The sequence below is a fragment of the Mesoplodon mirus genome (assembly GCF_964341445.2).
Source record: "Mesoplodon mirus genome assembly, chromosome: 8".
NCBI lineage: Eukaryota > Metazoa > Chordata > Mammalia > Artiodactyla > Ziphiidae > Mesoplodon > Mesoplodon mirus.
The window spans coordinates 75,694,612-75,721,010 of record NC_138984.1 but is presented as its reverse complement, the minus strand read 5'-3'; the positions used below and the strand labels follow the sequence as shown (position 1 = coordinate 75,721,010).

The following is a 26,399-nucleotide window of genomic DNA, read 5'->3' as shown; positions in this document are numbered from 1 at the left end:
TTTATTATCTCTATTTGCTGACAGCACAGTGCCTGGAACACACTAAAAATAGAATTGAATTATGAAGCAGCAATCTGGAAAGGTCATATTATCCCCATTTAACACTTGGGGAAAAAATGGTACAGAGAATTTAAGTGACTTTTTTAAATGCCAATGCTGTAGAAGTGTGTGTAGGGGAGAGAAAGAAAGAGGGAAGAGAACCCAGGATTCTAATATCAGATTGGAAAAAGTATCCTCTAAAAAAAGAATTTAGTGAGATAATGTACAGAAATGCTTACTACAGTGCTGGCAATTAGTTTTAAAAACTCTAATGGTTCATGAATTATCTGCTATCATTTCTTGACCTAAATTTCTAAACTTCAACATGGCTGTTTCTACCTAACTTTTGATCAATAGTGTTCACCAAATTTATATATTTTTAATTGTATCTGTTGTCCTTCCATATTACAGGATTAGTGAGGATAGCCATATTTTGTCTTTTAGCCAATGAGGGGTAACAAACTGTGAGAAGTGGATCCCTTTTTTGTTACTTTTTCTTGCAACTATTCAAATGCCCCATAATAGACATCTCAGAAAAAAGCAGGATCACAGAAGCAAATACTGCCTGTTGCCTAATACGACCTTCTCCTCTAATACATGTTCAAGTGATTCTTATTGAGTAAGTTGCTACAATGCACAGAGCCGTGGGCTATTTCCCTGCCTGCAACATAGCCCCCAGGTCCTCTGAGCACTTTCTATGCTCTCAACACTGGGCCAGGCTCCTGGGGCCGCAAAATAACAGGACATGATCCCTGGCCTTGAGGAACTTAGAATATAATTGTGGGAATTAAACCAATAGATCTGGATCAAATAGAAAACCATACTCACCCGCCTATGGAGGGCTACGTCGTGCCATCCTGGCTACGTGGTGCCATCCTGGCTACACAGGCACAGCAGTTGAAAGTTTGGAGAACATCTGGAGATAAGTAGGGACCAGCATTGGAGGACCTCAGGCTTAAGGTTGAAGGATACTTAATGTTTGGGCAATTGAAACACAGAGACTGAGAATGTCAGACTCAGAAAGCTTTATAGATAGTATCTGGATTCTGCTAATATCGACTAATAAAAATCCAAATGGGATAGAAAGCACGCATTACACAGCCAGATTTGCAGTTGGGTAATTGACCTGAGTATCTTAGGCAAAACTATACTTTTCCCTCAACTTTAACTTTGTGGCTGAAGACAAAAATATTCCGGAAGTGCTGAGAATATATGAACACACCACATTCGTGTGCAAGAAGGCTTATTTGTCAGTGTTCCTGCACTTTGGCTGACGGCAGTCATAAGCTACATGGTATTCTTAGTTCCCTTGTTTGCAGGCCACTCCCTCATCTGAGGGTGTTTTTGCACATTATTCACATTTGGAGTCATACGCCACGCAAATGTGCTCCGGCTTTTCCAGGCTTGGAAAGTAAAGGTCATCTGCAAATATGATAATTAATGACTTTATATCTTAAAGTACTTGTATCACTCAGGAATGAATGTATCAATGCAACAGAAGTAAATTGAATACAATGGCTTTTCAATTGCCCTGTAAAAAGATTGCAGCATCCCATAAAACCAATTCGTGACATCAAAAAGGCAGTAAGACCAAACTGGAGAACTGGTACAGGAATATCTCAAGTCAGAGGGATTTAGGAGTGGCAGTGTGTGCTTCCTCAGCAGGTTGGTCCTCCTGCAGCCCTCATCCCACCCCATCCAACTCCAGTCAGAGTTTCAGAACTGCAAGAGTCACCTCGGTCACATTCATCATAGTCATAGTCCCTCTCTCAATTCTAACATTCCCTCCAATATTTGCCTGCAGGCAAGTGGCACTTAGAAAAAGACATGTATCTCTACCCTTGAAAAGATGACACACTGTAAGTCTTTAGATACATTTAGTGATCTCCTTGGAAGTGACAGAGCATAATACACCACGTTGACAGGCACCGACTCTAAGGAATTAAATCGACTTACAATATCCAGGAAACAATTACTAAACCAATTAAGAAAATAATGCTAATTATGTATTTGTTTACTTGGAGTGATAGACACAATAATGCCTGTGAGAGTTGAAAATGCCAAACTCAGTAAGATATCTTTGAAAGAAATATTCCTTTATTTTACATATTTTTGTTAAGAAGATACTTAAAATCTTTGTGTTAAATTTTAGGAATATCCAACAATTGGACAACTCATTGATAAACTGGTGCAAAATAACGTATTATTGATCTTTGCTGTAACCCAAGAACAAGTTCATTTGTATGAGGTAAGCAAACATGATTTGGGAAATTCCTTCAGGGAGATTATTGGACATGAAACTTTAATGCTGAATTTAATACATAGGAGGCCAATAGGTAATCATTAACACGTACCAGATATACTGGACACTGGCAAAGTGGATTCAGTTACTGTTTGCAATTTAAATTATAAACACAGGGCTTCCCTGGTGGCGCAGTGGTTGAGAGTCCGCCTGCCGATGCAGGGGACACGGGTTCGTGCCCTGGTCCGGGAAGATCCCACATGCCGCAGAGCGGCTGGGCCCGTGAGCCATGGCCGCTGAGCCTGTGCGTCCGGAGCCTGTGCTCCACAACGGGAGAGGCCACAACAGTGAGAGGCCCACATACCGCAAAAAAAAAAAAAAAAAAAAAATTATAAACACAGAGGTGCAGCAGAGAGTGGAGGACAGATATGGTGGGATAAGGAAGAAACAGTTATGGAAATGAAAAGTTGGAAGCGAGTACCAATAAACACAGGACCACCAATCTAATGGAAAATCAATCTATCTTCCCTTGAGCTCTTTCATCTGATGAGGAGAGTTAATAGCGAGCAGAGAAAATTATGAGAATGGGAGGAGACTTGACTTAAATCTCTGACATTTGCAAATTCAATACATAGAAAATACACAAGTAGAGATGCAACTCAAACTATTGAGAAGTGAAAAGTTGAAAGCAAAAAACTTGCTAAACCCTGGGCCAAAAAATAATTTCTCCCTTAAAGTAGTTGGATTTGCAGTTCAAGTTTTTGAATGGAAGCAGCGATGGCAGAAAGGAAATTGTTTCGTTAGATGAAAAAATGTTCATAAATCACTGCATACACTGTAAAACACATATTACAAGTGCAAAAGCTTTCTGTGGCTTCTTTCCAGTCTCAGAAAAACAATATGTCAAAATGCCATGCATTGGGGTACTAGCAAATGATCTATTATTCCTAATGGGCAGTTTCACAGAGGAGGAATCTCTAGCCTGAGTCCTGAGAAAATATGTGTCCGTTAAATTTCTGTGCCTTCAATGTAGAAGCTTCAAATACTCCTAAATTCAAAGTCTGATCTCCCATTCCTTTTGAAAGGACCTCTTAACTCGCTTGGTGAATTTACAGGGCTCAGGAAACACTGAGATTATTTCACAGAAGGCTTTGATTAAATGCCACTCACTGCTCAGGACGGTACAATCCATGAACTTGCATCAAGTTCTGTAGAAAGGATCCAGGAGGAGATCCTATCTTGCATTTTTAATGAGAGGAGGGTATTGTACTCCAGGTGAGACTGCCTTCTGCTGAAAACCAAGGAAGTCCCTTGCAATCAAGCTACATACTCGAGGGCTTTGTTTACTCAGAGACCATGTGGGTTCACCTGATCTAGGCATTTTCTTAAGGCTTTTTAGTATGTGATACTTGTTTCCAGTGGTTTTAAGTAGTAGAGTTGCGGTAAAGATTTTTAAAAAGTACCCCACATACAATAGTGAGTCTATTCTGCCTTTGATTCGTAAGGCTAGAGTGAGAGGACCCTGGGGGTCACTATACCTCCTCCAAAGCAAGGCTCCTGCTTAGAAAGGGGAGGAGGAGTTGCACAAAGTTTTCTTAAAAGGGGGATCTGGGAAACACGATTGATGATCATGAACAGAGACACCCATAACTCACTTTGGTAATAGTCTTTAAGACACAACTCATTTAAATGCCTCCTCAAAATTGCTATTAAAAAGACAGAGCAAGCTGAAAAATAGCTCTGTGGCAAAACAGAATCTGTCGGATTTAAACAGGTTGCATCCACAGGTTCCCCGTTGCAAAGGAAATGATCATTTCCAAGGAAAGCACCAGATTAGAGCCTGCCTCTAACGTAACAGCAGGACATTTATTTTGCCTGCCTACTAATCTCATTAGGAGGTGAATTTATGTTCCGTTGTGACCTGTGGTTTTTACCATCTAGGCTCCACTAAATTCAAAGGGGCATTTGCAGGGAGCCATGCAGTGGACCAGGCCAGCAGCCCACTCTGTGACTCTGATCCTTTCATTATTTTATTTTCATTCTGATGGACTCATCATTTCCTCTGCATTAGTGGGAGTAGACGGCAGCCTGGTCTAAAGATAATGACAGCAGCATTGCACTTCCCTGAAGGTTTTGCACAGCATGAAAATGCTGGTTTCTTGTTTTATTGATAATGGAAGCTGAAAATAGACCAGTAATGGCTTGGGTTGCCTTTCCATTTAAATCTCTTAGAAGGAGCCCCATGTGACCTGATGTTTGGATAGCTGTGATAGAGGCAGCATAACAACGAAAGAATCACTGAAAAATAAAACCAGTGATAGGATAAATAAAGCAACTAAGTGGTTGGATCTAATGGAAATTCCAGGAGGCAAACTGCTTGCCCCAGTTCTGTGTTAAGCACAGAGTTATGTGCACACACCTGGGACAGGAGCTAGGTCAGGTTCAATGGTGCCCATCTTGCAGCAAATAAAGAGTTATGTTTCCCGTTCATGGAATGAAAGAAAAAATGCCTATTTTTAAAAATAATTTTGGTAAGATGCCTTGGACTGCCCAGGTGTGTATGTTGCCATACTTTGTGGTAACAGAGATGAACAAACAATGGAAAGGCTACAGTGAGCAGTTTTGCCTCCTGTTCAATATGACTGCAGTGTGTGCCCCAGACTCCAGCAAACAGATGATTTTGAACAAACTTATTATTATGGATAGTTTCCTGTTTGTCCAATTACAGGGTTCAAAAGATAATGATAGATAATAGACTGAGCAGTAGGTAGTATATTACATACAACTGCCTGCACGTCCGGAGCCTGTGCTCCGCAGAGGGAGAGGCCACAGCAGTGAGAGGCCCGCGTACCGCAAAACAAACAAACAAACAAAAAAAACCCCGTAACTTTGAGCACCACAATGTGAATATACTTAATGCCACAGAACTATATACTTAACCTATAAAATGGTAAATTTTATGTTGTGTATATTTTGCCATAATTAAAAAAAATCCTAAAACATAACATTGAGTCAAAAAGCAAACTATAGAAATAATACATACAGACTGAAATTAAACTTGTGAGCCTAAACTATGTAATTAGTTATGGGTAGACATATGTTTTAATGCTTCACATAATAAACATGGGAATGATAAGCACTAAGTTCAGGATACTGGTTACTTCTATGGAAGGAAAGAGGGAGGCGGCAGTTACACAGCAGTCAACTGGATCTGAAATGTTTTATTTCTGTAAAATATTGGAAGCAAATATAGTGGCAAAATGTTAAGATTGGAGAAAGCTGGGCAGGAGGTATGTGGGTGTTCATTGTGTTACTCTGTTTTTCCATGTGCTTGAATGGTATCATCATAAGAGGCCTACAGCCTGTGTCAGACCATGTGTCCCCTATTCCCCCTTTGGCCGAAACCTCGATAGGGGTCACCTTAGAGACTAGCTATTTTTGGTGGGTTGGCCAATGGCATAAGCTCCCTAACTGTGGGACCCATTCTTACTGCTCAGGGCTTAAATATCACACAAGGCAGAATCCAGATGTGTCTCTTTTCAAGTCCACACATATTCAGATTGCTCTACTTGTCTAAGTTAATAGCAACAGTAAGTAAAATCCAGTGTTTACTGGCCTTGAAGCACTCTGCCGTTTGCAGGAAATGCTCTGCTGGTCCCATGGACTCTGTGCTCTTCCTGTTCAGTGACTTTCAAAAGTCGGTTACTTTGTGAAAAGGCTGCTTCTCTGCTGGCCTAGTGGTTAGGAACGGGCCTTCTCTTTCACTGCAGAAACTCAAGTTCATTTGTGACTCAACTCAGTGTTTGGGGCTGTTGACTCAAACTGTCTGGGCTCAAATCCTGGCTCTCACATGCAACTTGCTTTTGGATTTTTGGGGGCGCTAAAAAGGAGATTAAAAGATAAAGTGAGTTAAAATAGTTAACCCCAGCTGCCACCTAATAAGCCCTCAGCAAACCTTCCCTATTACTCTCATGGTCAGAGTTGCAGATTCTCTCTGGCCCTCAGTTTCCACCTCTATACAGTGAAGGGCCAGTACTGTGATACGCTCAGCATCGAAGGTAGTTTTGAGATTGTCGATCAGTTTGCTGCCCCTTCTAGTAAAAACGGTGAATAGAAAAGAGTAAAAACATTGACAGATGTGAAAACTCTGGCCCCTTGGTAAAACTCTGCCTTGGGGTCTCTAGAACACAACCTCTAAAATGTGTTCTTTAGGTAAATCATTAGCCTACAAGTCTGCTAATGCTCTTGAGGCAGACACTGTGTCTTCTTTTTTTTTTTTTTTTTTTTTTTTTGCGGTACGCGGGCCTCTCCCTGTTGCGGCCTCTCCCGTTGCGGAGCACAGGCTCCGGACACACAGGCTCAGCGGCCATGGCTCACGGGCCCAGCCGCTCTGCGGCATGTGGGATCTTACCGGACCAGGGCACGAACCCGTGTCCCCTGTATCGGCAGGCGGACTCTCAACCACTGCGCCACCAGGGAAGCCCTACACTGTGTCTTCTTCTCTCTAGTCACCAACCCTGGCCTGGCTCATGGATGTTTGATAAATGAATGAATGAATGAAGACTATGGTCAATAGCACCCTGGTTCTAATGATGTTAGACATTCTGGGTATTATGTAAATCTTGAAATATTTAGGCCTAGTACTGATGAAATCTCATTTTATATTTCTACCTGGGTTTCCCTAAGAAGGCATCTCATTAAGACCCTGACTATAAATCTGTATCTTTTTTTCTGTGTGTTTATTTTCTGGATTATGAGTCCCTGTGTTCTTTAGAAGCAAAGTACTCTGTGTAACCTAGGGGGTATCTACTGATGATTTTTCATGTTTATTGTTTATTAATTAGTCTGGAAAATACTTCCAACCACTTTGCCCTGATAATCTGAAGACACGAGATTTTTTTCCAAAATCTCCCTCTCTGAGAGGTGTTTTTATTAATGAGGAAAGTGCAGGCAGCTGGCTCTCCTTGGTCTTTATCCCCAGATACCAGCAAATAAAGAGAAATCAAAATCCTTTTCCATTACACTTGAATTGAGAGCAATTTATTAACTCCATGGACGTTTCTCATAATCCAGAAGTTTTCTTTTTAATTCCTACATGATTTTATTTTCATTAAGAGCATAAATTTGGAATCCCCATAATTACAGGATGGGGTTCATAGATAAAGAACAATTTTTTAGACCGTGCCCTAAAATTAGCTATATTACAGCTAGCTATACTTTATCCGTGTATAAATCATTGGAATTTATGGTGATTTGCGCCCCCTCCAGGTCCAGAATCATTGACTACCAAAGCTGGAGGTCATCCACTCCAGTCCTTTTATTCAGTAAAAACCGATCTCAGAGATAAAGGGATTTTCACTGGAAAAAATTGTTTTGGTCTTTTCCAACAGTAAACATTATAAAGCAAAACAATAATAGAACAGGCTACGAATAGCAAAAGGGTCCAATTTTTGTTTTATCTCTCTCCCTAATTTCTCTGCCTCCTTTCAGTTCCCTTGCTATGGTGAAAAGCAAAGCTCAAAAGATGAGGAAAAAGAGGAAAGAAAGGGTGAAATAAAAACTGGGTGTTTTTTTGTTTTTTTGTTTTCAATATGCGGGCCTCTCACTGTTGTGGCCTCTCCCGTTGTGGAGCACAGGCTCTGGACGCGCAGGCTCAGCGGCCACGGCTCACGGGCCCAGCCGCTCCGCGGCATGTGGGATCTTCCCGGACTGGGGCACGAACCCGTGTCCCCTGCATGGGCAGGTGGACTCTCAACCACTGCGCCACCAGGGAAGCCCCCAAAGTTACGTTTTTGAGGCTTATCTGTGGAAAGACTTAGAGCTCTTATTTACTCTGTTCCACTGCTATACATATTTCATTACTTGTATTTACTGTAGCATGTTCCTTTGTACCTGAGGGCTTCAGATCATTTCGAATCCTGCAGCATTACAATTGTTGTAGCCATGCACATCCTTGCAGGCATGTTCTCTGTTGAGGATCCATGTCTGGAAGTGAAGCCCCTGGGTCACAGAGGAGTGGCATCCTTAACCCCCCTGGGTGTATCCAAGTTGCTTTCCAAAGTGGTTGTGTCACTTAGTTACTCTCCTACCAAAAACATGGGAGTGTGGAAAAAAAACCCAAAAATCAAAACAGAAAAAAGAAAAACCACACATTAAAACTCTTTTTCTGATGATAAAATTAATACATTATTTAAAAAAAGAGGGGGATACAGAAAAGCACAATGAAGAAAATAAAGATCACTCATAAACTCACTACTCAGACACAGCTAACCATTCTTGACATTTTAGAATGTCTTCTCTTTTGTTTTTACATGCATTTACATGTTTTAACATAATTGGTATCAGATTGTACGTATTAAGTATGTTCAAATTTTTAGAATGTGTTTATATATTTACAGTCTTAAAAAGGCATAAAAATTAAGTTGCACTTAGTTATATGTCGAACAACCACTTTTATTAATAAGAATAGCATTAGATGAAATCAGGGTCATTCTACAGAATTCTGAATCTGTGGTTGCCAGACTTAGAGGGTGTGTGTTTTAAAATAAAAGCAAACTTGCTGCCCACCCCTAGCAGCCCCAGAACATCCACAATTACTACACTTTTACCTACCAGGTCACTTTTTTACATATTCCAATGATACTTGGTTACTTTTTTATACATTCATGCAACATCTTTAATAGGACCAACAAATTATTTCTAGTACCCATTTTCTTATCCCTGAAAGTGCCCTACTGGTGAGGACTCTGACATCTGTGAACAAACTCAGTTCCTTCAAAGGCTCTTCTCCATGCTGCAAAGTGCTCAAAGCTGTGTACCTACACTTCCCTTCCTAGGAGGGTCCACAGTGTGAGGGGACTCAGTTACCCATCTATCCCCTGAAGCCTTTCCTATGGCTGCAGGTGGCCACTCTGTATCTGTGAGGCTGTACCAAATTATAGCTATGATTAAAGGAAGCTCACCCCTTCTTGGACCAGCATGCAGAGTTTAACTGTACCCATGCATTCTCCACATGGCACAGCCTTTCACACAATTACAGAGGACATCAAGGCACAAGGGGCAAGTTAAACTGACAGCTCCCAAACATAAGAGAAATTTGAGAGTATTATATGTTTTAACTTTACGGCTCATTATCTGAAAGAGCTCAAACTATGCTACAATGGGGCCACTGTTAGTTACAACATAGTTCAGTATCTTGTTGCCCTTACAGTCTTGAATCTTCAAAAAGTAATCAGAAAATTTTTGAAACAGAAAATTTTATTGAGCTTGAACAATTTGGGCACATTTTATTCACTAATTCAGGGGTTGGCATACTTCTTCTATAAGGTTGCCAGATTTAGCACATAAAAATACAGGATGTCCAATTAAATTTGAATTTCTAAACAACAAATAATTTTTTATGTTTTAGTATGTTCATGCAATATTTGGGCCACATACTAAAAGCTTTGAAAGAATTACTAAGAAAATGGAAAGTAGTGTACAGCAATGGGGAAAAATGGAAGAGGAGAGTGTGAGACCTTACTTCCATAGGATCTTCAGGGAAGACCCTTTTTAAAAAGTGATGAATAAAGCAGCAACCTGAAGGTTAAGAGCGGTCAAGAGGAGAAGTAGTGTGCAAAGGCCCTGAGGTAGCAAAGTACTCAGTGCTCAGTGTGTTTGACAAACTGAAAAGAGGTTTGTCAGCCTGATGTGAGCTGGGGTAGAAGGGGATGGAGTGGGCAAGGTAGGCTAAAACAAGACCCCCCAGTCTTGAAGGCCAAGGGAGGCAAGCATAGTGTTATTCCATGGGTAGAAGGCATTCGAAAACACCACTTTTGTTGTTGAGTAGAAAATAGATGTCACAGGTGTATGACAAACTGAGGACCCCATATGGATTACAGGTATATAGTTTCAAAAACATAACAACTTTATTTTCCAAATTGCCAGAGCTATTCCTGGAAGCATCCTCTTGACAACAAGAATGGTGTGGACAGGTCATTCTGTACCAGACATTCTTAAACTTTGGCTCTCATTAGAATCATCTAAGAAGCTTTCTAAAAAACCCAAGGCCCAGGTCACACCCTGATCCAATTAAATCAGTATCTCGGCGGCTGAGGCCCAGGCATCAGTATTTTTAAAAATCTCCCTTGGTGTCTCCAATCACCCAAGGAGTCTGTTAAAATATAGACTCTGATTTAGGAGGTCTGGGCTGAGGCCTGAGATTTTGCATTTTTTTCTTTTCTTTTTTTTTTATTGAGGTATAATTGACATATAACATTATGTTCATTTTGGCTGTACAACATAACAACTCAATATTTGTATACACAGCCCAAAGTGATCACCATAATAAGTCTAGTTACTGCCTGTCATCATACTGTTACAAAATCTTTTTCTTGTGATGGGAACTTTTAAGATTTACTATCTTAGCAACTTTCAAATATGCAATACAGTATTTTAACTATAGTTACCATGATGTACATTACATCCCATGACTTATTTTATAACTGAAAGTTTATACCTTTGGATTCCTTCACTCATATTCCTCCCACTTCCTGCCCCCACCCTCACCTCCCCACCCCTGGCAACCACCAATCTGTTCCCTGAATCTATGAACTTGGCTTTTTTGTTTATTTTGTTCTGATTTGATTAGTTTGTTTGTTTTTAGATTCCATGTGTAAGTGAAATCATATGGTATTTGTCTTTCTCTGTCTGACTTATTTAACTTAGCATAATGACCTCAAGGTCCATTCTTGTAGCAAATGGCAAGATTCCTTTCGTTTTCATCACTGAGTAATATTCCATTGTATATGTATACAATATCTTCTTTATCCATTCAGCCATTGATGGGTCCTTAGGATGCTTCCATATCTTGGCTATTGTAATAATGCTGCAATGAACATGGAGTGCATGTATCTTTTCAAATTAATGTTTTCATTTCCTCTGGATAAATACCCAGAAGTGGAATTGCTGGATCATATGATAGAAATAAACCCACTCATGTGTGGTCAATCAATCTATAATGAAGGAGGCAAGAATATACAATGGGAAAAGGACCATCTCTTCAATAAACGGTGCTGGGAAAACTGGACATCCACATGTGAAAGAATGAAACTAGACCACTATTTTCCACAATACACAAAAATTAACTCAAAATGGATTAAAGACTTAAATGTAAAACCTAAGACTATAAAACTCCTAGAAGAAAACATAGATGGTGAGCTCCTCTTGACATCAGTCTTGGCAGTAATTGTTTGGATCTGACTCCAAAGGCAAAGGCAACAAAAGTTAAAATGAGTAAGTGGGACTACATCAAACTAAAAAACCTCTGCACAGCAAGGGAAACCATCAACAAAATGAAAAGGCAACCAAAGAATAGGAGAAAATATTTGCAACCCAATAAATGGTTAATAACCGAAATATATAAAAAACTCATACAATTCAATAGTTTTAAAAACATCTGATTTTAAACTGGACAGGTGGAGGGGGGTGGGGCGGGCTTCCCTGGTGGCGCAGTGGTTGAGAGTCCGCCTGCCGATGCAGGGGACACGGGTTCATGCCCCGGTCCAGGAAGATCCCACATGCCGCGGAGCGGCTGGGCCCGTGAGCCATGGCCGCTGAGCCTGTGCATCCGGAGAAGATCTGAAGTGTCTTCAGGAACAAATACTCAGTGTAGGCCCTTTGTTCTCTCAGCCTCCATTCTCCAATGCCTCTCTGTGCATTTGTTTGTCTCAGAACAGTCACGCACGGTGGGCCATTTGTCTTCCCTTATCGCACTGCGACTGCTGCCGAGCACTCGTTCAGCTGTGCGCTGCAGCTTCTCGGCTGACAAGATAATTACATTCCAGGGCAGACTGGGAGAAAGACAGGGAGTGCTCAAAAGTTCCGAAGCCGACTACCTAGTCATGGCTGGTACAGACTTCAAGATCAAGCACCTGATCTAATTAGCACACCCCCATCGCTGCCGGTCTGACTGTGGAATGCGGACAATTAAAAGCCTGAAGGCAAAGCCGATATCAGGCAACCCAGAGACAGACATTCATGCTACCTAGTGCCAGAAACAATTACATATTCTTTTTGGAATCTTGGGAGTCCTAGTAACACAGTCGAGCCTGGGGGTAAACTTTTGCATAATACCGGGAGCCCTGCGTTTACCGATAATGAACAGGAGGATAAAACCTCACAAGAATGAAAGACCTCACGGGAAGAAAGCCTACTGATTACCTTCAGAAGGACTTATTTCAGCCAATCCAGCCGGCCCCCAGCTCTGGAAGAAGCACACTTCCTGACAAAAGCGGGCTTTCACCTGCAAAGAGCTGTTTTACTTTGACCAGATAAAAAGTACAGTACAGTGCCCCAGGAAAAAAATGTTTTTGCCTCTATGGTTTCACGACTTCTTACATTTCTTTCAAGATGTAGCCTTTCAATGTGAAAGTGATTACGGACACAACGCTTTTTCTTCCTTTCTTTTTGCTTTGAGTAGGAAAGTGTTCTATAATCTCTAAACCCCTATATATATAAATACCAGGCATTATTACCTTAACTTCCCAATGAGACTCCCCGCCCATGGCTGTTGGCATTTGCACAGTGAGCAGGGAGAGCCAAGTGAGCGCTTGCTTTAAAGTCAAGACTTTATTAGCCCTGTGACCAGGCAAGGTACTCACTTTTCCAGGTAAAACGAAGCCTTAAAATCTTTAAAGGTTAGGGACTTCCCTGGTGGCACAGTGGTTAAGAATCTGCCTGCCAATGCAGGGGACACCGGTTCAAGCCCTGGTCCGGGAAGATCCCACATGCCGCGGAGCAACTAAGCCCATGCACCACAACTACTGAGCCTGCGCTCCACAGCTGCTGAAGCCCGTGCACCTAGAGCCTGTGCTCCGTAACAAGAGAAGCCACCACAATGAGAAATCTACGCACAGCAACGAAGAGTAGCCCCCGCTCACCGCAACTAGAGAAAAGCCTGCGTGCAGCAACAAAGACCCAACGCAGCCAAAAATAAGTAGAATAAATAAATCAAAAAATATATATCTTTAAAGGTTAAAGAAATCAAAAGAGCCCTAGCAGAATCTTATGGGTTGAATTGTGCCTGTGCCCCACCCCGCCCCACCCCAAAGATACGTTAAAGTCCTAACACCTAGAACCTCAGGACGTGACCTTGTTTGGCAATAGGGCCTTGCAGATGTAATTAGTTAAGATGAGGTTATACCTGAGCGGGGTAGACCCTTAATCCATTATGACTGGTGTTCTTAGAAGAGACACAGAGACAGAGACACAGAAGGGGGCACCATGTGACTATGGAGGCAGAGACTGGAGGACGATCTACAAGCCAAGGACAGCCATGGATTACCAGCAACCACCAGAAGTGAGCAAGTGGCAGAGAGAGACTCTCCCTTACTGCTTTCAGAGGGAGCTTGAGGCAACTTGCGCTCAGACTTCTGGCCTCTAGAACTGTGAAACAATTAATTTCTGTTGTTGGATGCCACCCAGTTTGTGGTACTTAGTTACAGCAACCCCAGGAAGCGAATACATTCAGTTAACTTAGGTTTACTCATTAACCTCTCTCTGACTCACCAATGATATCACCAGACAAGAAGAGCGATTTCCAGACACCTACTGTCAGTGGCCTGGTTAAGAGATCTAAGTCCAGGACAGAGCATGGCAGGTGGGTCTAGCTCTACTACTTCCAGGCTGGATGACTTCAGGCAAGTTACCTAAACTCTCTTGGCCTCAGTATCTTGGTATAATAATGGATATTATTATGGATAATAATGGTACCTAAGTACAGTAAATAGAGCTTCAGTGGAGAATGAAAGAGATGACACTGTCAGGTAGGAATGTCAGTGCCAGTTATTCTCTCCCAGATCATGGTAGTTCAGCCGATCAGGCGAGCTCTGGTGCCTTTAGCCCCATCTGCAGGATGGGCTCATCATACCAGACCAGTGAGTGGACGTAGAATGGAGGAGACAAAGAGCAATGTGATCCCCTCCTCAGCCTTTCTGCTACTTCCCTGGTGCTGCCCCAGAGTCCCCACACAACAGATGCTCCAGGAGCCTTGGGTTTCTGAGGATGCGGGTGTCGAAAAGCAAGAGGTGCTTGTAGATGTCAGGAAGCTTATGAGGACCTCTCCACCCTGTTACAAGGTTCCCTGAATTCGTAACTGCAGCTCAAGAGGACTGGGTCCTGGGACCAGCTCCTGTGGAAGGAGTGAGATTAAGAAAGAGGCAGGCTGTGCTGTGAATGCCAAGAAGTTTGCTCAGTATACACCTCCCTTGGGTCCACCCCCAGGTAGAAGGCATCCTGGTAGGAACTGATTACTTCTTATGGCCAAACACCTGAAAGATCTGAGACTGTTTCAGGATTACTGGCACTTTCTCCGATTTAGGTGACATCTTCATTACTGAGAAGCATCTTCTTGACGGCAACAAGAATGAATGCCTCTCTGCACGTTTGCTCATCTCAGAACAGCCACACACTGTGGGTTCATTTCTGTTGTGCGGATACACCTAAGAGTGGAACTGCTAGGTCAAGTTCAGCTACAGTAGCTACTACTAGTTTTCCAAAGTGGTTGTACCAATTTAGACTCCAGCAGGAAGTGTGTAAGGGCATCATCAGTTTTTTTCAATTGTAGCCATTGTAGTGTGTGCACCCTGGCATCTCACTGTGGTTTCAGTGTATATTTCTCTAATGATTAATGATGTTGAACACTTTTCACATACTCTTTCGCCTCTGACATATCCATTTTTTATCAAGAGATGTCTTTTCCTTGCTGGTGTGTAGGAGTTGTTAGAACATTCTGGTGCTGATCCAGATACATGTGTTACAGATATTTTCTCCCATTCAATGGCTTCTTCTCAGTCTCTTAAAGGCATCTTTTAAGAGCAGAAATTCTTAATTTTATTTATCAGTCTTTTCCTTTATAGGTCATGCTTTGGTGTCCTACTTAAGACATTTTTGTTTTCCCTAAGGCAACGAAGATATCTCCCCCAACTTCTACAGTGATAAAAGTTAAAATAGTGGGTAGGCTTTTACAGGAACAGTAATGACTAGTAAGCAGAACAAGGGAGGATTCTAGGGGCTGATTGTGTTTTATTTCTTGATCTTGGTGGTGGTTGCACTTGCTTGTTTACTTTTTAAATATTCATTGAACTGTATACTTATTCCTTGTACATTGTGTATGTGTGTTATACTGCTACTAAAGTTGAGAGCGAGAGAGAATGCAGAAACAGGAGCCACTAACTAAAGTGGGTCATCACAAGATGATGACCAAAAAAATACTGTGAAAGACTAGAGAAAATATTTTTGAGAAGCTTACATAAGATCATAGGTTCTTAATCTATACAAGCCAACCTTTTAATAAATATATTTTAGCAAAAACACATTTAGTAAGTATAGTTAAAGAACAAGAACAGTGGCGTTGGTTAATCATATAATGTTGAAAATAAACGGCGCTGAGCATAAAATCCCTCCACATCAGTGAGGCTCCACAGAAAGAGTTAAGCAAGCACAAAGCCTAAAGAGAAGCAGCAGGTTGCTCTAAATATTTGGTTTTACAAATTCTTTATTAAAATGCTACTAGCAGGGCTTCCCTGGTGGCGCAGTAGTTGAGAGTCCGCCTGCCGATGCAGGGGACACGGGTTCGTGCCCCGGTCCGGGAAGATCCCACATGCCGCGGAGCGGCTGGGCCCGTGAGCCATGGCCGCTGAGCCTGCGCGTCCGGAGCCTGTGCTCCACAACGGGAGAGGCCACAACAGTGAGAGGCCCGTGTACCGAAAAAAAAAAAAAAATGCTACTAGCAGATATACGGCCAGTTAACTTCTGACATCCCCCACCTCTGACGAGGCACATGAGTATTGTGGTCTGTGTAAAATGGTGGCTGACAGGTCTGAGGTGGTGAGGAACCCATGATGCTACAGGAGAAATGTCACCAGAGGAGGACATGAGGGCACGTTCGAGTCACCATCCAAGGCAAAAACCCAATCACAATGCCCAGCAAGGATACAGCCAATAATAAGCTGTATCCCAGAACAGAGCGAGACTCTGAACCTGAAGGTGAGAGTGTCACACTTCCCAACAGGAAGTGCAGTCAAAGCAGAAATGAAGGCCCCGTCAGGATCTGTCTCTTCCATGGGGAGAACAGCAATATAGCACCAAGAGCAACTGAGAGGCTGCCAAGGTCCTCAACCTGAGGCTCTTTAAAGAGACAACAAACCAACAGCCGGTCCACGGCTACCTGGGGCTGCAGGTATGTGGGGCTGCAGCTCCTCTGCCCTCAGCCCAGCAGGAGTGCACCCCTGATTTCTGGCAGCCAGACGCCCAGAGGCCCTGAACTTAGAGATGCTCTCTGAGAGGAACCTGAAGTGTGCAGGTGTGAATCCAGGCACTATCCTCTGAAGCCTTCGATGCCTGCCCGCTAAATCATGGCCTGTCCACTTCTGATCCTCTAGCCTTGACAAACAGGAGATTTCTAGGGAGCAAATGCAGACTGTTGGACAAATACAAAATCTTCTTTGAGGTTGGGGCAATGTGAACGAAAAAATAGGGCTCGATGAAGGAAGTTAAGGAAACGAAGGTGAGCAGAAAAAGCCAACCTTGCAGACACGAGCGAGAAAAGCAACCTCAGGAACTCCTGGGTGGCATGGTGGGGAGGAAAGGGAGAAAATCCATAATTAAGATAATCCATGGACAGATAACAGGGAACGTAAGCCCAAGAAATTCAAGTCCAAGCGTAGCAGTTTGCATTTCTAATCAGCTCATGCCACGTCGCGTTTTCAGAGTTCATCATTTCTAATACCCAAGAGTTCTCTTCTCCGGTCACACTGCTATAATTTATCACATCCAGGCATGCAAAATCATCCTTTTTCTAACATTAAACATGTTTAATCAGGACAATTTATAATAACACTTTAGGGCTTTAGTGACAGAAATGAATCTGACACATGATATTTACAGTAATCATAATACTACAAGATTTAAAGTGTAATTTTTTTTACAGTGTTAGATCAAGAAGCCAAGTTGTCCATGTTCTTAGTTAGTTATTTGCAATGCTTTTGGGGGGGAATCAGCATCCAGAAATGAATTAATAGTCTTCCTCTCCACAATGATCAGTGTCATCCCTGGGTACTGCTCCTAGATGCCAACTCCTTTATACCCTCACTCTGGTGACAATCAGCAAATGTGATTAGTGTTAAACCACTTGTCCTAGTAGCCAAAAGCCAAATGTCACACCACATGCAGGATTATAATTATGCTTTAGGAAGTAGATGGATTTGGCTTTGTTAACCAAGAATTAACCCAGAATCTGGAGGCCCCTTGAACTATTGCGTCTGGAAAATACCCATTATGTCTTGGCCTTGGGGATACCGGGACATTTTTCAAGGATGGCAGTTTCATGCAAAGCTAAGGGCCTTGAAATTCTCTTTCAAAAGGCTCTAAACCTTTCTTTGCCAAACTCTAAAGTTTCCCTCCGCCTTCTCTTCTGGAACCAGTCAAATTTATACACATTCCAGCTCCACTTGAGTGAAATTCAAGTTCCCATTTAGGTATTTGCTGTTAACCACAGGTCTCATGCTTCGTGGCCCTTATGACATGTGTTTATTTGAAAAGGTGAGTTGATGAATCGGTGCCTTCCTCGTATTTGACAAGTTCTATCTGACTTGGGGACCCACCTCAATAGGCAGTGATGGAGGGACCCAAAGTAACGAGAGGGATGTTACCTGGATTATTATCCACAGCCCCTTCAATAATAAAACACAGTGTCAAGGCAGTCGGAGGACTGACACTTTTTTAACAGTTCAGCTTTCCATCAACTTCAAACTTAAACACAATTATGAATGGTGAAATAAGTAGAACATTGCAAAACCCACAAATTAAAACCAAAGCCCATTTTTCCATAAATGAGGAGTACAAGGTTTGGACTTGAGCCGGGTGCCCACCTCTTGCAAGTGCCCGGGACCTCCCATAACATGTTGGTGTTCCCACATCACCCTGGCTTCATTTGTTCCTCCATTGGGTTCCCCTCATCCTGATTTATTTACTTACTGTCATGATTATTCATTCTAATTTAGTTTTGTGCATTTTCTAAACTACTTAAATCTTCTTTGGAATAAGATAGGATATCATTATGCTTGAACTTTAGGAGATGCCCTAAATTCTTCACTCAAAGCTTATTTTTCTTTTTTTTACCTACAATTATAATAAATTCAGTCATCGGATTTCACAATACATGGAAACTTTAGAAGAGAACAGCTGACAAAATGAGTGATTGTTTCTTCTTGATGTAGCACAGCATATTAAGCCTCCTTAATTGTTGTTGGTGAATGCAACAGTAAATGAATAAATGAGTGAATTGGTAGGCGAGTGATACCTTACAGCTTAACAAGGAGAAGACAGAAACTAAAAACAAATAAACGAAACAAAAGCATAGCAGTTGGGGTCCACTTGGTAAGGATGTGATCTATCTGCAAATTCTATGGATAGAAGCCTTTGACGATTATAGAGTTATAGTTAATATTGATATGTAGGCTATTTCTTCAAGAAAAAAGTCAAGGTATGCTTGAATGTCTTTATTTATGAAGACAAGAATGTGTCCTGTACATTTTCGAAAACTTTCTGTTTGAAAAGAAAGTTTTAGAACATAAAACTTAAGGAAGGGGTAATTTTCAGCTGTCTAGAAAGTTGCCTTCTTTGAAATGCTTCCGTCCTTGGCCATGTTTGGTACCTGAAGGGATGAGCTAATATTGTGAGTTCTCTGGTAGGAACGACATCTCAGGGGAAGCAACGTAGGTGGAGAATGCAGATAGTTTAAAGGTAGGTGCTGATTCACAGGGTCATGTTGTGTGGGGAGCGATCCCAACCAACCCCAGTATCATGCTGACATCCTTAAAAGTGTACTCATTACTGCTAGGAAAGGGGGAGTTAACAGCAAGCATCCAAACTATTCACTCCTTTGCTCCACCAAGCGATTGACAATGATTGACAATTAAGACCTCTGGACTGAATGACCTGCAGGGTGACCTGAGAGCAGTGAGGGACCCACGTGACCCAAGCCTTAGTTTCTGCAATGCTACAAAGAAAGAAAAGACAGTTCCTGGTAGTATGCTCAGAACTTTTTAGACAAAAGTACTCCACGAATGGAAGATGTTATGTAAGTGTTATTTCTATTTGAGACTTGACTCCCATTGTGATGTAAATCACAGCCCTAGACTAAGGCCACCACAGGTGCTGGATTTCCCCAGCAGCAGCTCTGGCCTTTTCATTTTTCCACTTGAGCACAGGAAGCAGCACCAGACAGGGCTACAGTTTCAGGAGAAACACCCGTTTATTATCTGGAGCCTGTTTCTCCCGGCCAGTTAAAGAGAGGTGATCTCAACCAGCAGGTTGAACCCACACTTAATGCTTCTCAATTACAGTGAGCAAAGATTGACTTATTCTTTTTTGTTTACAGAATTATGCAAAACTCATTCCTGGAGCTACAGTAGGGGTACTTCAGAAGGACTCTGGAAACATTCTCCAGCTGATCATCTCGGCTTATGAAGTATGATATTTTACTGTTGGGTTTTCTTTATGCATTTCTTTGGTGTTTAAAAACTAAGATATGCTTTAGGCTGTTAAATGCGCTCTCCTTTGTTGGTAGAGACAGTGCTTATCCAAAGAAAATCTCTCTGCATTAATGGATATAAAAAATTATATCCAGGGCTTCCCTGGTGGCGCAGTGGTTGAGAGTCCGCCTGCCGATGCAGGGGACGCGGGTTCGTGCCCCGGTCCGGGAAGATCCCACATGCCGCGGAGCGGCTGGGCCCGTGAGCCATGGCCGCTGAGCCTGAGCGTCCGGAGCCTGTGCTCCGCAACGGGAGAGGCCACAACAGTGAGAGGCCCGCGTAACGCAAAAAAAAAAAAAAAAAAAATTATATCCAAAATATACATTTTGTTCACCTTACTTGCAGATATTCTTTCCGGAAGGTGGGGCAGAATGTAGAAAAATCATAAACCTGATCATAAGGGTTGTTTTTATAGTAATAACCAACAACAGCACTGTCACTTGCAAAATTTTAATTCTACTGAAAAGGCTTCATGAGTCGTACAATTAAGCTTCCCTCTTCTCTGCCTGAAAAAATTTAAGTTTAAATTGCCAACGAGTAACGGAGCTATGAGAACTAACTCCACAGGCTTAATGAGACTCAATCATAACTCAAGGGAAAAAACACCAAAGCACACCAGGAACCACTTTGTAGATTTTCTGCTTTTGAGAACCAAAGAAATTTTCCACTGGTTTTATGTCAGATATGTACATAAATACATTTTTTTTCTTTTGCCTTGTCTTTGTAAATTAGTGCCTGAGGACAGAATTCTTCCCTTAAAATAAGATCCATACCTACAGGGTTGCTATGTTTTCTCTCTATGTCACCGTTTTATAACTCAATCAACAGTGGATGACCAGTTGCCAACTCTTTTTTATTTTGGTTCCTAAATATCATTATCATCCCCCCTTTTTGCCTTTACTTACACAGAAACACAAACACACACACATACACACAAAGATGAAGCTCTAAATTAGGACAGGTATGAAAAAAATAAACTTTTATAAAGCAGTAAATCTCTAATATTTGCTCTAAACAGAGTTACATAATAGCAAATGAATAAAATTCTAATTTTGATCCTTTAAAATGACAAATAAATGACCCATATGCACTCTATGCCAATACTTAGCATATACTGAACCAGTATTTCTTGACATTTCAGAATCATCTGGAAAGTTTTTTAAAAATAGGTGTGTCCAGATTCCTCTCACAGATGTCTTGGGAGAATTTTAAGGGAAGGAAGAGTCACGTATTTTGAGAAAAAAAAAAAAACGGTGTTTTTGACATCACCCCACCAATTTTGAAACTCACCTTAATAGGGAAAAGCAAGTTATTTTTTCTCGAATACATTTTCTCAAAGAAGAAAATACAGATGGTCCATTAAAGTTATAGGATGAGAGGTTTTTTTAAAATTCATACGCTCAGAAACTTCAGTTTTCTTAGCTCACATAAAAATTTAATCACCATGCTAGTTCACGCTTGAAATTCTTCCAGACAGGAAAGATTGTCAACAAAATACTATAAAAACCTTCCTCCCACTTATGCAGTAAAGTTTTAATGTGCAGAATCAAGTAAAATCACATGGCAATTCTTCACTGAATTAGAACACACTCAATTTTCTTTAACTCAGGACTCTCAAAAGTGCTGGCCACTCATATTTTCAAAGGAGTTAAGCAAAGTAGAAAACAGTGAATTGTCAAAAATATTTCCCCTCCTGTCTGACCAGCCCTGTCTGTGCCCCTGCTTGCTCTGTCAGAGTTTATGTCTCACTTTACATCCCCAATCACTCACATAATTTACAGAGTAGTTGAAATCAAGACATCAAACATTTGAAGTGAATCTTGTGTCTTTATTTTACTGTCTCAAAAATATGAAGTGTCTGTAATTCTTATATCAGACCATCTTGCTCTGGAGTTATGATTGAAACTCTATGAGTCACTGTGAGGTATGCAACAGATCTCGGCACTGGTTCAAATTATTTTTCTGTTGTGTTATTCTTTAAATGTATCCTAAAAGGACCTTAAAATATGGGGATCCATAGACTAGATTTCTTTCCAACCTATAAAAAAGAGAGAGAAGGAAAGAGACTATACTGAGAGAAAACATAAAATGCTTCTGACTTGTAGTGGGGCAGAGGCAAACAATTTGTGTTTATGATTAGTGATGACAAACCTCAGCTCAGTATTTTACAGTGCTGTACTGACATTTAAAAAGCCTTAACTACCAGATGTGTATTCACCTGGCCATGATTCACTACATTCCTTCCTTCCCTAACCACATAATAAAAGCTGCTGAAATATCCATATTCCCAAGGGTAAGGTCCTCTGTTGGCACTTAAGTTCCAGAAGGGAAGTGACTTGTTTTGTTTTGCCTGGTTCATAGTATATGCTCAATAAATGAATGAGTGAAAAGATGAAATATACAAACAAACATTTATGTCCTTTCTTTGGGAAATTCACATTAAAATATTCCTGGTGAAATTTGCAATATGCTATCCCAATTAGATCATTGCTGAGATTTCCTACATTAGATTATGTCACTCACTACTCCTAATTGCTGTCATCTACAAACTTTCAGGTCATATCCCTCATTTCTCATTGAGTTCACAGTGCCACTGTCTCCAACACCACTCCTGTCTTATTTCTTAATGATTTCAGCCCATACGTATACATATATATGATCCTTCCCATACCCTGGACTCTCAGTTTCTTGAACTCTGCTTCTGAAATGATCTTGTTCCCTTCCCTCTTAATTACCTCCTCATACCTTCACACTCTTGTCATACCTTAAACCTTATCATTGCTGATAGTCTCAGTTACATGCAATCCATTCGCTGCTCACCATTTCCAGTCTTTTCACCTCACTCTTGCTAGTTCCCCTAAAATTTCTTCCAACCCATCAGGATCTCCAATTAATTGACCCTGTCCTCTGTGTACAGTTCCTCATCCCCTTGATGTCCTCTCTCACCTGGCCCCTCAGCTTAAATTCAAACATTGTGGCACTCCTTAGACACACTCTCAACTCCCCTGCACTCCTTTGAGGTGGTTGGCCAATAGTGGTCCTGGTAAAATCCAACTGTCCACTCTGCACCGCTGAATGGGAATGGGAAAAACATACAATCATGCTACCGGATCTCACTTTAAATTCATGATCACGGACTTCAAGCTGGCCCTCGATGCTGCCCAGCAACCATGCTATATTTCTCTAGTAAACATCCAAATGGAGAGATCTAGGAGTCAGTTGATATGTAAGTTGGCAAATCAGCAGAGTAACCTGGACTCTCCCAAACATACTTTGCCATAGTTTTCTCCTTCTCAACTCATGGTAATTCCATCCTTCATGTTGCTAGGACCAAAAAGCTTCAAACGATCCTTGACTCCCCCTCTTTCTTTCACACTGTACATTTAATCCATCAGGAAATCTTGTTGGCTCTACCCTCAAATTTATTTAGAGTTTGATCCAATTGCTGCGTCCACTATCCTGGAGCCACCATCCTCATTCACCTGAATTATTGCAAAAGCCTCCTAAATGATATTTCCCGTTTCCACCTTTGGTTTCCTACATTCTGTTTTCAACAAAACAGCCAGAAGTTTCATTAAACATGTTAAGTCAACTCCTATTACTCTTTTGTTGGTGACCCTAATTGCTTTCTCATTTTACGTAGAGTAAAAGCCGAATTCTTTATAACAGCCTACAAGGACCCTATCAGGTCTCCTCCCCTGCACCCCATCACCTCTGACTTCACCTCCCGCTACTCTCCTCTAATTTTGCTCCAGTGCAGCAAACCTGCCCTCCTCGCCCTTCTGCTCCCAGAGCAAGCCAGACATGGTCCTGCCTTAGGGCCTTTGCATTGGCTGCACCCTCTTCCTGAAACACTCTGTTCACATATATCTGCGTGGCTAATTTCCTCTCACTTTCTTGAAATGTGACCCTCTTAATGAATCCCACCCTGATCACCTTTTAAAAATTGTAGCCTATACCCCCTGCCCACACTCTCTTAATCTTCATTATCCCACCTAACTTTTTTCCATAGCATTTATCACCTTCCTCGTACTACATAATTTTCTTATTTATTGTGTGGTTTCCTTTCTGTCTTCCCACACAGGAGTATAAACTCAATCAAGGGGTAAGCTATTTTAGACGTTTTTGTTTCCCAAGCACCTAGAACACTGTCTGGTACATAGTGGACACTCAATAAATATTTTCTGAATGAATAAACTGGTAATGTAACTAGTTGAGATAAAACAGATTTAAAGGGTATATTTTAATGCTAAGTTGGCAGAAACTGAAATCTTAAGACATGATGGGAATAATCTTTAGGACTGCGAAATGACACTTTAATCTCTGACAAAGGCTACGTTCTGAAAAGTCAGCCTGTGCCCATCTACGGAAGGAGTGACCACGTGGGGCAAGTAACAAAGCAGGGAAGAGGAGAGACTTAGAATTTACGGTCAGCAACTTAGAATTAGGAGGAAAGCAGGGTCATCGTACCATGCAGCTGGCAAAAATTATATTTCAGGAAAGTTTGAAGCAGAATATGCTTTTAAAATTCTATCAGTGAAATGGGTATAGGGACTCAAATCCTTTTAGATGAAGTATAACTTAATTCATAGTATTTTACAATTTGTTTTTATTCTGTTTTTTAAAAATAATTTGGTTTTGAAATTAATTTGAAATTATTTGAAATTAATTTGGTTTTGAAGTCCCCCAAATACAGACTTCTCTTCTATAAAAGAAAGAGGAATAAAGAAGGTCTGAATAATAACACTAGCTTTCCCCCCAAAAACAGCTCTCCCTTCCCCTTCCTTGACATTCTTCCCCCTGGGAAACGTTGCCTTTACGTACCCCTCTGCCATCACCCACACGCCCTGTATCTAGTCTTCCCCTCTTCCACCCCTGTCATCGCATATCCCAGCCACTGCATCCCTGCTCCTCACGCCTCAGGCGTGGCGAATGCAGCAACATGCCAGCCTCCTTGACTTAAATCTTCCTGTCCCCTCCTCTAGCCTGTCCTGCACGTGCCTTCCAGACAACCTCCCTGCAGCTGCCTTTTCAGTAAATCAGGCCCCTGCCTAAAAGCTTCATGGAATATTTCCCACAGGTGTTAACTCATCTCTCCAAACCTCAGGGTTCTTTGTGGTCTGGTGTCTCCCTGGACAGTAAGGGTGCAGGCTTGGGTTGAGCCCCTCTTTTCTCCATTCTGTACCACTCCTGGCACTGAGCTTTCTCTCTTTTGGTCCCCTCGCCTGAAATACCATTGTCATCCCCTCCACACATCTAAATCCAGCACAGCCATTAAGGACCAGTCTTCTAATACTTCAGCCTTCACTGACCGCCCTCTTTCCTGAGCTCTCCCAAACCCTTATGTATTACACAATTTTTTTTTTCTAATTTAATGGTACATTGACTGTCGTTGTATGTTAACTGCTTCACTTGGCTCCACCTTACTTTTTTCAGCAAGATGATCATCTTGAGGGCAGAAATCCTATCTTATACCCATTCCCCCAGACCTGACTCTGTACTAAATGTACAATAGGGACTCTATAAATTCCAGCACTGATTTCAAGGCACAGTTTCTCTCACATTTTAACATCTCTAAAATTGGGATACATTTTATAGTTAGTTATGTCTTACCAATGCTTTCAATAGAATGGAAGTCACAACGTAGTTTTCATGGTCTGCACACGTATAAACTTGGCAGTAGCTGTATGTGTTATTGTCACTTCCATTCGTTAAGTATACTGTTGGTACTGTGTCGAGTACAATTGCTATTTTTAAATATCTTCCAGGTTTGCACTATGACTCGATACTGAAAAGTTATTGTTTGTGCAGAAATGTACCAAAACAGAATAAGAGGGAAGCAAATACTGATATCAGCAAAGCAAATATTCATTGTTGGAGGAATGATCTGTATTCCTTATAAAGTAACAACCAGCTGCTTTATGGGACGTAAAAATGATGATACTTAGGATACGAGTAAAGAAAGCTATTGCTATATTTTGTTACTGAGATACAAGCAAAAGATTTGCCTTTTATATGCCAAGCAATGCAATTCAGGACTGGAGAAATTTGTCAAACCCTCAAAATGGATAAAGTAATTTTTAAAGCAAAGATAGACGGGCAGGTTTGATTCATATGTGGTGCCAAATGCCCTCGAGGTATTTTGTCATAGTTTAATTGTCATAAAATAATGGTGTATCTTATAATTGATGGCATCTTAGATTCGATAAAATATAATGTGTGTGTGTGTGTGTGTGTGTATTGCTTGCTTTCTTGCTTGATTGGTGATATGCTGAATTTCTTTTAGACCCACTTTAATTTTATTTATTCGTTGTTTAATGAACATGAGTCACAGATTCTTCTCTTCTGGCTCTAGTTTTTGGCTGTGGCTTCGTTCAACTCTTTCTGTCTTATCTAAAGGAACTCCGGTCTGAGGTGGAGCTGGAGGTGTTAGGAGACACAGAAGGACTCAACCTGTCATTCACAGCTGTCTGTAATACCGGGACCCCCTTTCCACACCAAAAGAAATGCTCTCACATGAAGGTGGGAGACACAGTAAGTAGACG

General features: G+C 41.4%; 1 protein-coding gene across 3 annotated transcripts in view; it reads left to right on the top strand.

The window, feature by feature from the left end:
• ITGB6 (integrin subunit beta 6) overlaps nt 1-26,399 on the top strand; it is a 70,606-nt gene that overhangs the window by 15,746 nt on the left and 28,461 nt on the right. For all 3 annotated transcript variants that reach the window (XM_082630763.1, XM_082630765.1, XM_082630764.1), the window contains 3 exons: nt 2,192-2,287; nt 19,701-19,790; nt 26,254-26,388. In XM_082630763.1, the coding sequence (XP_082486889.1) occupies nt 2,192-2,287; nt 19,701-19,790; nt 26,254-26,388 (321 nt within the window). The remainder of the gene's footprint in view (nt 1-2,191; nt 2,288-19,700; nt 19,791-26,253; nt 26,389-26,399) is intronic.